This window comes from Apteryx rowi, unplaced genomic scaffold (assembly GCF_003343035.1).
Source record: "Apteryx rowi isolate R43461 unplaced genomic scaffold, aptRow1 scaffold_18, whole genome shotgun sequence".
Lineage (NCBI taxonomy): Eukaryota > Metazoa > Chordata > Aves > Apterygiformes > Apterygidae > Apteryx > Apteryx rowi.
Window position 1 is genome coordinate 2,652,503 of NW_020448085.1, and position 14,938 is coordinate 2,667,440.

At 40.3% G+C, this 14,938-nt stretch overlaps 1 protein-coding gene across 1 annotated transcript in view; it reads left to right on the forward strand.

The window, feature by feature from the left end:
- Positions 1-14,938, forward strand: part of SLIT3 (slit guidance ligand 3) — a 515,694-nt gene that overhangs the window by 375,051 nt on the left and 125,705 nt on the right. Inside the window, exons 15-16 of the mRNA XM_026061340.1 lie at positions 7,637-7,780; positions 10,380-10,543. Of these exons, the coding sequence (XP_025917125.1) occupies positions 7,637-7,780; positions 10,380-10,543 (308 nt within the window). The remainder of the gene's footprint in view (positions 1-7,636; positions 7,781-10,379; positions 10,544-14,938) is intronic.

Sequence of the window (14,938 nt, forward strand, 5' to 3'; positions counted from 1 at the left end):
GAGATTATATAGCAAAATAATGTAGGGGGATATAACCTCATTTTTCAAATGTCTGACGAGTATCAGTTTTCAATAAATCCTTTTCCTTGAGGAAATTTATTTTGCATAGTTACTAATCACAGAAGTGCTTGGGCTTGTTGATCTTATATCTTATGGTTGAGATCACCATGGTTATCTGGGCAAGCTTTGAGGGCAAGAAAGAATTCATATAGTGGACTCTGTTTTGATGCTGCTGGAAGTAGGTATACTCCTGGGGTACATATAATTTGAAAGCAGAAGTATGTGGTATTCCTCTCCCTCATAAAATTAAGCCAAAAGCTTACAGCTTTCTCCTTTTCCTTATGTGTATAAAAGCCTTTGATCATTAGGGAAAACGCAGTGTGCATTGTAGTGGGAAAAAGACCAATAATCATAATAGTGCCCAGACACTGACATRCTGACAGATAACTTCAAAAGTGATGAAGAATTGAACTTCCAGATGCAATTATCTAACCTTGGTTAGAATTGGAACTAGATCTAATCTTTTCTACTTTGACTGACCTTTATTTAAAATAGAATTGTGTGAAGTGGCAAATTGTGTGTGTGTGCCTTAACTAACCAGTGCTATTGTCAGTCTTCCCAAAACTCAACCTGTCAAATTTTGGTTTGAGTAATTCTCCTTTTTATCTGCTTTTTATGCTATCTCTACTTTGGTTCATAGTGAGATATTTGGTCTTCCATATCTCTTCCAGGGAGGTTGCTTGGAAAATAATTCCATGGCAAATTTGTCGAGTCTGAAGTGCTTGTGCTAATTTGTAATTCTAAACCAAATTCCAGTACTTAAGAGCTTAAAATAGTATCTGCCAAATATTCATTGAATACTTTTAGAGCTTGTTAAAAGCTCAAAGCAAATCCAGTGAAGCACAAGGCCATGCAAAATATTTTTAAAAAGGAAGACATACAAAATGACTTTAAAGAATGTACATCAATTCTAATATTATTGTATTATATACATAATGCTATTATGTACATATTAGCATTAAACAGTGATACAAAATACCATATAAATACCAGAATACAGAAATGTCACTTTTCCATCTCCAAGCCCTTTACAGTACAGTAGTCTCTCCCCATAGTGATCTTTAAGTGATATATAAAATTGTGTTCTGTAGAATTTTTCATTTTCATCATGGACAAGAGACAATGGGCATAAAATGAGATGTTCCAACTGGATGTAAGCAGAAACATTTTCACAATGACAACAGTCAAGCAGTGGAACAGGTTGCCCAGAGAGATTGTGCCATCTCTGTCCTTGAAGGCTTCAAGGCTAGACTCAATAAAGCCCTGAGCAACCTAGTCTGACCTCAGAGCTCACCTTGTTTTGGGCAGTCCAACAGGACTAGGGACCTCTTGAATTCTCTTCCATCCTGAATTATCCTATGAACCTATGAGATAAAGCAAATATCTGCATTAAATATCTCTAGATGGTCCTGCTTTGAGTAGGGTTCAGACCAGATGGCCTCCAGGAGATCCCTTCCAACCTATGTGATTCTGTGGTTCTAAATTCCTAGCAAAATGACATATAGGAGCTTTTCCCATGATTACTCAAAATACTGCTGGCTGCAGCAGAGATGCCATGTGACCTTGGTTCCTCTATTCCAGGACAGACCTGTTTAATAGCTTTAGAATTATTTTCAAGSTGTTCGCCTCAAGCTTTTTTTCTTTCAGATTTCTGCATTTAGGCTGCTGTTGTGATAATATTACTAAACTCAATAACTGCTGTTAAAGTGAGGGAGCAGCATCTGCCAGACGCAGAAATACGATTACAGTCAAGCTCTAATGAAAGACTGCAACAGCGTCTGCCTTTTCTGTGTCACTCCTGTAATCCATTTGCATGCCACTTCCCAAAACAACCGCTAGTTTGTACGTCAGCATGTAATTCATTAGCTCTTCTGACGCCAGTGTGCTAAGCTGGGCTCACCTGGCAGTGACTCTCCTGGTCGTTATTGCCCAAGAAACAGGCTCTGATAGCGCAAGAAGTTGAGAAAAAAAGTGTTTATTCCGCTGTTCATGTGAATTGTTATGTGGTTGTCTAAAACCAGCTGTGACCTTATCTGCAGTCGTAAGYTGGACAACGTCGACATTTGAATAACAGGTATCCGGATGCTATGACAACATGTGCTTATAACTCACTGGGTAGCAACACAAGTATCACAGGAGCCTTTTGTGGATGTTGTTCAACAGGAGTTGCAATTTTTTGGATGAGGAATGAAACGAGGCCTTTAAAATCTCTCCAAACTAGGACTGTCAGGCTGTGCTTGGTGCTTCCTTTTTGACTCATTATTCAGCTCATGAGTTTTCTATTTTAATTTAGTTTGAATAAATTTGTCATTGCCATCRTCATCATCCAGTTTCCTGAACACAGAGAAACACTTGAAGCTGGTTCAAGCGAGCGTGGTGATGAGTTCCCGCTGGGTCTTACCAGCTGGAGTGCTGACACTCTTCGGTGGTCAGTCATCACGTTGGAAGCTGTGAGTTTTAAGAGATACCTGAACATCCTGACACAGTGAGAGGCAGTCAGATCGCCGCCCGTCCCTCCAGACCACTCCGACATGTTCCTGGGCCCTACCATAGCTGTTTTGCCAATGAGCAGGCAGGGGCGCGCGCCGCTCTGCCGTTGATGGGGCTTGTCGCCGCTGTGGGTGGCCCTTCACAGGAGGCGGCGCTTGCCGCAATGCTTCCCTCTGGGCTTTTCAGCTCTTCTCCCATTAATCAGTGTGCTAAAGCAAAACACGACTCTGGATTCCTTACAAATTTCATGAGAAAATGCTGAAAAAACCATGAAATTTGTTGACTTGTTGGAATTATAAGTCTGAAGGAATGGTTTCTCCCAAGAGACTCCTTTCTCTGCTCCCATATAGGGCCTTTGAATGTAGGCGAAGACTTTGGCTATTGATATCCAATAAAAGTAATATATATTCAATTTGAGTTTTGCTCTTACCCATGCAAATAACTTCAGTTCTCCTCTTCCTTACAAGTCTCCTATGTATTTTACATCTGCCTTTTCCTAGCCAGTTTTCATTTTCCCAGGGAAGTCTAGCACGTGGGATGTGCCAGTCAGTTCAGGGGCTGTTGGACATTTTAATTCTCCTTGCGTTGTCGTTGTCATAAGGCAAAGCTGGCGGAAAGGACAGAGCAGTTTTCCAGCGGCTCTGTGCAGCTTTCCTCCCTGACACTTCCCTTTGGCTTGTTAATGTACCTGCGATGATTTCTGGTCCATCCTATAGCAACAGAAATCAACCTGCAGTCTCTGGAGTGCGCTGGGGTTGCTAGGCTGCTATTTCAGTCCCTGAGTTATGTAGTTATTTGCTGATGATTTGATTGCTTGACTTCACTAAGCTGAAAATACAAACACTGCTAAGGGTAAAAACCATTTCAACATCCCCATTTGCTCTTAAAAAAACAATTTTTTCGATCATTTTCTTTTTGGAGTTCAAAATATTATTTAAATGTTAATCACTTGAAACTGTGCTTGGGCATATAATTCAATTATGGGACCATCTTAATTATGCAGATGGCGCTTGTGAGCATCTGATACAATTACTGTGCCAATTCAGTACACGTTCTTTCAAAGGGCTTAGCTGAAGCACATTATTATTTCAATGTGTGTGGACAAATTCACTCTTTCAGGAAATGGGATCATGGAATTGTAATACAGCTCTGCTCTGTGCGTTGCTCGCAATGGCGTGTGAACTGCAATGTCTTTAACCACTCTCCTGTACTCTATRGTGGTCTTTGACTCGCAAGAGATTCCTTCATGGTTTTAACATATCCAGAGGGATGGAGACTTGAGTTAATAATCCATCATCCCTCTGGGTAGCCTGCGGTTTTATTTCTGCTTGAATTTTTATCTGCCTTTTGAATGCTGCGCCACATCTGGAAGCTGTGTGTAAATCTCACTCAATCAAGCTGATAACAAAAAGGGAAAATTAGTGGAAATAACTTTCACCATAAATTGATGCAAAAGAAATGCCACATAGGTCTTACCAAAATAAGACTGAAAATTTAATGTCATCCCTTCTTTCAGCATGAGTCTAATGAGAATGAACCTTTAGTCTGTTTTACAGCATAGTTCAATGTTTAAGCGAGATCAGCATTTCTGATTGCTACAATAGATCTGTCTTTTCCATCTGCCTTTGTGTTAGTTTGGATCAATTTTCATCTCATCACTTTTAACTATAGGCGAGGCCAGCCTTATATACCTAATTAATAATTATCTGCCATTAGCGGGGCTGTGACAATTGAGAAGGATTTAACAAAGAACTGGAATTTCCATCGGATGCAATATCCAGAGTGAATATTCTAAAATAACCAAGAGGTTTGAAGGGGATATAAACCTTAATGCTTCTGGCCAAAGGTCATTCTCTAACTTTCAGTGAGTAGGAAGAAAACTTCTTAGAGGGTGGTTTATTCTGCTTTCTCACAGCTTTTCATTTCAATTTTTTTTCTTTCTCACTGATTCTGATCAGAAATAGGATATTAAAATATGTCATGGTCCATCCAGTATGGCCGTATCTGTATTACTTTTGAGCTCACTTACCATCTGTCCTCTTTAGATTTAGGTATTGCGCATATATTGTATAGATGCCATAGAGGATAGGTGTTGTCTCCCCCCAGAAACTATGTAGTACCTGAACTCCCACTTCTAAATGGTGTGCACAAGCACTTGCCTGTTACAAATTACTTTCTCTCGTGCTTCAGCAGAGAGGGTGCCTGTGTATCTGCAGGTATATGTAGGGTCAGTCTCCTCGGTTTTGTATTCTAACTCTTACAGAAGTGTCACTGATGATATCACCATGAATAGAAATGGAATAGAAATAGTCATATAAAATTTATGCCAGGAAAACTTGCCCCATTGCAAATTCCAGTTCCTAGTGTTGGGTTTAGTCATGTTTTGTAGAAACAGATCAGAGAAGGACTTCAAATCCTGAGTGTTCGCTGCAGTCCCAGGAGAGCTTTGGGCCGAGCGCTTACTCGCTGCGGTCAGTGGCGGTCAGACCTCAGGCCTGCTCTTTGCGCTGGGCTGAGCAGCATCTGCMCAGCATGGCTTTGCTATGTGTACACTTTTTAAGCATCACAGACAGACATGCCTGCTGTCCACATGCGTGAAGGCGACAGTCGTTCAGTTGTAGATTCTCTTATTACTGAGATTACTTTCATTTTGGCTTTATGCTGTTACAAGTGCTGCTTGCAACATAAATAGTTATTATAATTATAGCAAAACTACCATCTAGCAAAATAAATCAAAGCACCTTTTTCGTTTCAGTTTCCTTCCTGTGTAACTTAGCCAGTTACCAAATCTCCATCATGGAACAAGCCATCCAAGTTAGTAAGCATAACTTAAAAATAATGTGGGACTAGTACACAAGGACGGGGAGTAGAAACTGAAGGATTTGCAAAATTAAGTGCATGTCTGAGGATATTGCTCAAAACTTAGTAGTTGATGCTGCCTTCTGAATGCCTGGTTAGCCTATGCTTTATAGAAAAGATAAGACCCAAGCTTGAAAGAGAAATGCATAATGCATGAGAACTGAGAGGGAAGGGATATTGCTTTGGCTTGGTCATATGAACAGCTATAGAAGCAAGTACTAAAAGATGACATTGCTGTTGGAGCAAAACCTCAGCTGTCTAAGGCATTGGAGGAACTGTTCATAGATGCTAATGTGAAAATTACCCTGTAACTTCTGGTGGAGTCAGCAAAAGTATGGATTAGGTGCCACATAATTACCAGTCACAAAAATATAAATTACAGAGGGGTCATGCTAGTGCTGTTTATGATTTCATAAAATGAAAAAAAATATAACCCTGTTTGTCCATCATTGCCTTCTATGGGACCTTCTCTTATAAAGGCATCAAACTGCTTTTTCCCTGACGTATCAAAAATTTCAAGTGGATTCATAGTGACTTTTCTGGTGGCTAGAGAGGTGAGTTCTGTTGTGACACTCTTTTGTTCCAAAGAGCTACATCCTGATGTCCTTGAGAAAAAGGGCTCTACCCAGCAATGCATCTGGCTCTTACATGTCGCAATTACTGTAGCCTTTAGCGCAGTAACGGGGCTCTGCCAAAACAAGGGTGGGACGCAGAACTGTAATGAGCGTACAACGATCCAAAGGTTTCCAGGAAAGGAATGGTGGGACAGTATGCAGGAAAGCACTACCTCAAGGGTTTTTTTGGAGCAAAAGAACAGCAACATCTGCAGCTAACAAGCACACGTTTCTTGCTTGATAGATTTCCCTGTTGTCTAGAGGGCTATGTGTGCAGGTTGTTGTAAACAGAAGCTCCCTATGCTGTTAGGGGCCTGTTTAAGGTCTTATATTCACTTGCTGAGGAGTGGAGGATCCCTTTTCCTTTCTAACTATAAAAACATTTGCCTTCTGATTTATTATTAGTGTGGCACCTTACAGAGGACCTGACAAACCACACTGTTGCAATATGAAGCCCTTTCTCTCATTGCAGGTCATCTCCTACTTATTTTCCTTCCAAGTAGTAAATAGCACATATGTAGATGACAATGAAAATTTATGTGTGCTCCTGTCTGATGGTCTCAGAGAGAGATCCAGGTTGCTGTTGGGACTATATATACTTGGCATAGTTGATAGGACTCTGGCTGGATGACATAAGAGAACTTGCACTGGTACTGTCCAAGATTTTATGACTGAACTGATTAAATTCTACTGACTAGTCACTGTGTAGATGTGCAGAATAAAAAAAGGATGCCAAAATGCCTTTTGTGCTGCTCTTCCATGGCTGCACAGGATTCTGGCATAACTGAGATGAAGTAGGTTCGTATAATTGCAGGATAAGTGAGGTTGGAAGGTACCTCAGGCGGTCGCCAAAGTGACTGGAGAGCTCTTGCTCAAAGCAGGGCCAGCAATGAGGTCTGACCAGCTTGCTCAGGGCTTTATCCAGTCTGGTCTTGAAAACCTCCAAGGATGGAGACTGCACAACCTCTCCGGGCAGCCTGTTCCACTGCTTACGACCTTGCCTTTCCGTAAGTTTTAGTCCAGATCCTATGCTCCTCTCTTCTGTTCTCTCAAGAGAATCGCATTTTCTGTCCTTCCCTGGTAGAATTAACTCTGCATGATTAGCGCAAGATGTGAAACTTTGGAAATGTCATTTAGACTTAAGAAAACTGCTCATAGAGAAAGTTGAAAGAAGGTTCTCATTATGGAGTGTGTGTGTGTGTGTGTGTGTGTGTGTGTGTGCGTGTATGGAGTAGCGAGGTGGGGAGTATTCGCCATTCCTATGTATATTCAACTTCCATTGGCAGAACATATTATCCGGAGGCTTCTTTAAATATCTATGTGGAATTTTGAAGAAATCTGGGTGGCTGTACATAAAAAAAAAAAAAATCCTTTTACTTATTTTAAGCTAGCTAGCACTGTTRTATTGTCTGCATATTCTTCTGGCTATGAAAGTACTAATGTTGACTGTGGTATTTTCATTTTTTTAATGTAGCAGGCAAATGAATGCCTTCAAATGTGGGGTGACTTTGGATGACTGGGTTAATTTTTTTTTGATTTAACCCCAAAGTTCAGTCTGTCTATATTTGATTATTGCAAGATGAATGGATTATAAACCTTTCCTCTGTTTTCAGGCTTCTCAATGCCAATAAGATCAACTGCCTGAGGGTGAACACGTTCCAAGGTCTGCATAATCTCAAACTGCTATCTCTTTATGACAACAAACTGCAGACCATCAGCAAGGGGCTCTTTGCACCTCTCCGATCGATCCAGACTCTGTGAGTATGCAGGCATATCACAAATGACAGCTCTCCCTTTTTCCCCAAAGATGTTACCTGTCTTTGCAAAGGCTTTGCATCTGACATTAAGACAATTATAAGGGACCTCAAGGCTGTAGCCCCTCCTTTTCTGACAGAAATAAAAGGAGCAAGGAAAAGAGAAGTATTGCATAAATTCAGCGCAGCCACATATTGCTACATTCTGCCCTTAGAAATATAGATGTCATAAGTGTATTAAACTCCCCTAATAATTCATGTTGTTCGTTAAGAAGATAATACATGAATTTGGCTCTGTGCAATATATGAACAGCAGACTGTTTAAAACATTGCCTAATGGTTTTTAATGAGCTTATGAGTCAGTATCCCCCCTCTCCGGGGCTGAGTCCGGCTGTACAGTTCATGACTTCTGAAACTACATTTCAGCTGACGTTCCACTTAGGGGAAATGATGCATTGTATTATTTGATCCATTAAGAAAATCCACTGAACATTTTCTGAGAGTCTTTGAATTGGAGGCATTAGGAGTAGGAGAAGAGGGATCAGAAACAAAATTGGAAGCAAAAATATAGAAATGACTTAATATTTCACAGAGTAAGGTTTCATCCTAAAGCTGTGAGAAGAAAGATAAGATAATAGTAATCCTTCAAAGCTGTAGTTGGCAGCCTGATATGAACAATCCCTTCATCTGATATTTTGTGCATGTATTTGTATATATTTCTGTGTATGTATTTATATGTAAACCTCCTTGCATTTGTTTATGTAATACACAAATATATATATATATCTATACACATATATATTTTAATAGTGGAAATACACTGCCTAAATGAATTTTTAAAATGTTTTAATCTCTGAAAAATGAACTAGTAGGGATGATTTCTAGCAGCTACCTCCTCAGGATGCTACAAGCACAACCTTAATTTGTCATAGAGATCTGGCCAGTATCTACTGCTGCAAAGTATTAAGACATTGGAATAATCACTTCCCTAATGCGTAACCATGTCTGTTTTGTAAGCGTGCGTGCAGGTATCCTCCCCTTGTCACATACCTATGCTTTCCTGCAACAGAAGTCTTTAGCTTCTTCAAGCAATATATGTATGTGCATAGATATACGTACATACACACACACACACACACACACACGCACAAGCAAGGGAGATAAACAAGGTTCATTTACAGAGGTGCTTAAGATTCGCCAAGTTAAGCAACAGCTGACACTCTTTAAGGTATAAAAATTTCTTCTTGGTTACCATGGGGTTTTATTGGCAGCGGCGGTGACCATTACTTAGAAAGGACTTCAGACTTGTTGCTTCCCACCAAGACAACTTTTCCTGAAATGTTTTCATTCATTCTCCCACTTCTGGTACTCAAAGCGATTGCTGTTTTCTGCCTTTTCCTAGAGCAACAAAACCAATCCCTCTCCTGTGTCATGTGCTGTGTTTTGTTTGTTCTGTGGACCTTTCACTCCAGGAACAGGTTTACTCTGCTACAACAGTAATCTTTGGCTTCTTCAGGCGCTTTCTGCTATGCATGCTTTCGCTTCCCACTCCTTGACAGCCCTGCCCTGTTGTATTTTATACATATTCTGTTAATTGACAGTTCTTAAATATAACTGCAAATGGGAGAGAAGTTTTATGCAGGTGAGAAAAATACACGAGTAGTAAGAGAACAGAGCTCTTTTGAGGATATACCTTTACACCTCTGTCCAAAACCAAATGTAAACATCTTCCTTTTTCCAGTTTTCCCAGTTAATGGAGGGCCCTGAAGCTAAAGGGATGGGTGCAAGTTCACTTAGCTGAGATCAAAATCAGCTTCTAAGAGAGACCTGCTGCAGTGCTCAACTTTGTCAAACAGAAAGAATCATAACARCAGCAGGGAAATGCTGTTTTACTCTAAAACGTTCTAGAGGACTTTATTGATAAAGTCTAAATATCCAGTTAAAAACTTTGCTACAATGTGTTTTTCCAGTTTGTGGGTATATGTCCTGCAAATGCTGGGGAATGGATAGATTCAAGCTCTACTTTGCATGAGCAATTTATTCTGAAAAGTAAAAATTTCAGATCCAGGAGGAAATACCCTTATGGGGAATTCAGTTAGGCATGATGAGTATATGCAAACATAAATTTCACTCCTGAGGGAAGACCTCTGTGTCATTTCTGGCTTTGCCCACTGATCCAAGGCACTTTACTTATCCACAGTCTGGTCCCTAGGAAACTGAGCTTGCCAATAAAATGTCTTTTAAACCAGGATACAAAACGATCTCTCAGGTCAGGTGCATTTCTCTCACAATGCATCATACCAGGCTCTCAGGAGAAAACACCGGACTTTGTAGACAGGAGGTCTGTGTCCTTTAAAGCAGGCTTTGCTATATTAATTTTTGTTTCCTCCGTGAAAGGACTTGCAGCAGGCTTAATGAGCTACGAAATGTGATAGCTCGCAGAATTCTCCCATTCATGCGCAGCTCCGCGTGGTTTCCGCCAGGCCTGGGTTTTTGGACTCTTATTCAATTACTCGACTCTTCAGGTTTGCGTTTGTGAAAAACAGTGATGGAGTACAGTGTCACAGGTCACTTCTGATTAAACATCCCATCCTTCTCGCAGACATTTAGCTCAGAATCCATTTGTGTGCGACTGCCATTTGAAGTGGCTGGCTGATTACCTGCAGGATAATCCGATAGAAACCAGCGGCGCTCGATGCAGCAGTCCGCGTCGCCTTGCCAACAAACGCATCAGCCAGATCAAGAGCAAGAAGTTCCGCTGCTCAGGTAATTCATTTATCCAGGCTGTACTGCACTTTCAATTCAGAAATAAGCAGGTCCAGAGAGCCTGCTAATCGAATCTGCAGGACAGTGTTTGCTATAATGGATATTATGGAGCATCTTTTAAAATTAAATTTGGAAAATTGAGTTAGTTCCCCAGAAAACCAATTACCTTATAGATTAAAAAAAAAAAAAAGAGGCAGTCTATAGCTGTCTTTCTTCTGTGTCTCTCTTAAAGAAATAAAGAAAAGAGAAAAGGTTGTGACATTTAATTTTAAAAGAATTGCTAGCTTATAAAATGTCTAAGGAAAACAGTGAAGATGTGCATGAATTCATGTGGCAAATGTCATATTTTGGAGGGGTGGAAGCTGGATGGATCTTCATGCAATTTGTATTCTGGCACAACTCTCATTGACCTGAATGAGAGCTGAGCTCCAGCAAATTCTCAGACCTAAAAGGCTGAGAATAGTCTGGGCTGGACTTTTATACAGCTGGCAGGGGCACTTCTGACCTAGGACACAGGTCAAGATGGTGCTGGGGGGATGAAGGGGATTCCTATACTTTGGTAGATTTTTGCTCTCCCTAACTACTGTGTATTAATTCAAACAAAACTGCTGTTGAAGTTAGTGAGATTTTTGTCTTTAGCAAGTTTTGAATCAACACTTCTATTACAGTTTGGTCAGAGGATTGTGTGTTGTGAGCTAGATGTAAACGTTACCTGAAAATAATGTGCAAAGTAGCATAAACACCTCTTTCTCAACCCTAACCCTTTATTTATGGTCTAGCTATCAATAAAAGGACATTTATTGCCTTATTCAGCACAACTGAGCAGACTGCTTCTTCATGTGTTTTTTCTATTGGTTGTGTTTCAGATTACTGCATTTCAGGTACGCTGTAAAGACAAGCAGGTTTCAGTGAGAAAATCTGTTAGTGTGTACTGAGAAGAAAAATGACTGTTATTGATGGAGTATCTTGCAGTGTTTTCTATAAAAATTGCCAAGATTTTTGTCCTTTCCCTCTGAAAAAAATACCATGATTAATTGTGTTCCTGGTGGTAAAAGGCTGATGACACTAGATGGGGATGCAGCACAGAACTGAATGGCAGCAGCCCAAAACAAGCCATTGTGCTTTGTGTGTCTCTGCAAGCAATGTGCTGAGCTAAACCTTCTCTTTATGAGGAAAATAAAATAAAGATAACTTCATTTGCAGTCAGGTCTTGGGCATGCTTGTTAAAGTCTTCAATCATTTGTTACTCAAGCCACAGAATTTCTAAACAAAATTGAAATTATGACATACTTTTGTCTAGGTTTTTGGATTGTGTCCATTATAGTAACAAGATAATTAGTAATATTCATATTTAAAGAAACTTGAAATGAAAATGCATAAATATAATTTAGAAAAGCAAGTGCACTGCAAAAACAGATGGGTATAAATCTGTCTATTTGCCATTGTTATTTCTTCTGGTTTTATTAATAGGTTAGAGAAATTAGTGTTATGTATGTGTGTGTATGTCTTGAACAAGCTACTGGCTCTTGGATAACGCGAACGCCATCTGATATCGTTTATGAAAGGTCATAGCTGAAAGAGCAGCAGTGCAGAACACTGTACCTGGTGATGTGGAGAATAATATTTTGTGTGAGCTCTTACCTTGGGGGTCCTTTCCTTAAGGCTTTAGGCTGTTTCTTCCTTGCTCTCCAGTTCTAGGAGTATATCAAAACCACATGGAAAAAGCATAAACCTGACTTATGAAGGAGGAGGGCAGGGATTGTACAGCCTCAGAACAAAGATTTCAGCTGGATGAAAACTAATTCTATTCAAAAGCTCAGCAGAGAAGTTATCCTTGCCTGTAAAATTTCCAGATGGCGATGAGACACACCAAACTCGACTCATTGTCTGCTCACATGAAATGGGCAACTTCTAATGGCTTGGAAGAATCTTAGTTTGTAAATCAATGCAGAGACCAGACATCCTTGGCACCTGTTCTGCTCAAGTTGTCCCTTTGAATCCTGGCTGTTTCAAACTTGGCATTTAGCAGGAATTTTCCATGTTTTCATTTTGAGGAATATGTTTCATCCCAGGATTTAATGCAGCAGATCTCTGTGCAGAGAAGTCCATGAGGTACGAGCCTTCATCATTCAGAGTGAGACTCCTGAGCGGTGCTTTGCATTACCCAGGGATGAGCCCACACGATCACGTGGTGGTGACAATACTCAGTAACTTGGCAGTGTCTTTGCTGACTGTGGGATTCTCCTGATCTAATCCTTTTGTTCAGTGCGTGACAAAATAATTTTTGTTGAAAATCCTTTTATAAATATATATCTCTTTGCTCAGAGGGTTTGCATTTCAGGATCCTGATATTTTCATGTAGTTTGTTTAATACATTTAGTACCTTTTAAAGGTCAGAAAGTTTGTTTCATGGGGAAAAACCCTCTATGAACATGGTGGGGAGTTTGTTAAAGAACGAATATGAGGGTTTTTATGCTGAACTCATCTTTGGCCTTCTGAGAAGTGATGAGGATACAAAGAAAATACAAGATGTGTGGGAGGAGAGGTATGCAGCCAGCGGCAAGATCACAGCCATGAGTTGCTCCACTTAGGTGAACCTAACGTTCCAACATCAGGGAGAGGAACAGTTTGGAAGTCATAAAATCCTATCTTAGCTTGTCCTGAAACAATGTATATGTTTTCCATATGCACTTGGATTCTGCAAAATATCATAAAGGAGACTCTCAGGGAGGACATGGCATGAGAAAAGGTGTGATCGTTCAGTAAATTAAGAGACACGGGGAAGCACTTTTAGTACAAGGGTAAGCAGGAATGGGGAAGAAAAGTGGAGATGTTTGAAGTTTCATCAGGCTGTTTGAAATGGTGGRGGGACATCAAGAAGGTAATGTCGAGACTATGCATTCAGATATGCAGGTGGGCTAAAGAGAACTGTATTCAATTAATTAAATGAAACTGGGAAGACAAAACTATGCACTATTGTAAAAAAATATCTAGAAAACTTTTTTTTCATATTGTTTCCTTCAGTTTTTAACCCCAGCTCCCCATCATCCTTTTGGATAGTCCTTAGCTAGAAGAACATTCCTGCTTTTTCAAATTCATCAAGGCGCTTTTCTCGGATTCTATTTCCTCTCTGAACCCCATGACTCAAGCTTTTACTGATAGTGATAAAGCAACATCTGCAAAGGTTATGAGTCGTCCTAGGATGGAGATTCTATGCAGCTGGTAGATAAGGTACATAATTCCTTTTAAAAGGAGAATTGGAAGCATTATACCATGAAATAAAGGAACAGCAGGGAAAGGGACATGTTTTTGCCTGAGGCTGTGAGACAGGCAAAGCTGTTGGATATACTCTCTATGTTTAAGCTTCAGATTGCAATGGATACAAATTTCTTGTGGGTTTTTGCCTTCCGTTTAATGTGATGAACCAAAATAATAATAAACTACCCCCTTGCTCAGCTCTCCCCCTAAATGTAGAATCTGAGACTAGAAAAGACTTTTCTTGAAAGAGAAACCAGGGGAATGGGACTAATTCTCTCTTCTGTTTACCCAGTGGAAATGCTGTCATTTTCAGTAGCAACAATAAAATCCTGATGGTRATTTTCTTTTTGGCTGCATCTGCCCACTATGACCAAGGATCCAACAGGACTTGCCAGTCTTAAGTCACTGGAGGCTCCCATTCTTAGGAATAGGGGGAAAAAGAACAACAAAAGTCTTCTGCCCCGTAGCATTTGATTAAGTCCACTACACAGCAGTTTTGTTTTCTAAAGCAGCACTGGGCTTTAGGAGGAAGGGAGAGCACTCCAGGAGCAGATTGTGTTGTCTCTGTGGTAGCTTATTGTCACTTCGAGAGTTGGCAGGATCCTCGATTGCTGTGCAACACTGCATGAGCTTTTGCAGAGAGCTGTCCTTGTATTCAGGAGTCTTTTTTCCCCACTGTGATATGCTTGCATTTTTCAGTATATTGTGTATTTGAAAAGCARTGAAAGACCTACCTGCCATACCTCCACAGACTATTTCTGACAGTGATCAAAGCGTATGTATATCTACGAGTATCGCATCACCGAAGCTTTTTCTCTTCTAGCTCTTAGAGATAAGAATTAGGTGCCTATCTGAAGCCCTAAGAAGTAAAGCTGTCTTATTGCTTCCTCTTGCATTGGGACGTACATTTGATCTAACTGATTTTAATTAGCTGCTTCAGTCCCAGAGAGTGCTGTACAACCCAAAGCACCTCGAATAATAGCAAGAGGACAATGAAGCATCTGCCTGCACAGTTCTCTCCTTTTTGGACACTGCCTCTTGTTAACCCAAATCAAAGCCAGCCTCTATGATACATGTGGAAAATAGATCCAGAACTTGCATGCTCAGGGCTAGTGTCATGCTTCTTGTGTTATTCCC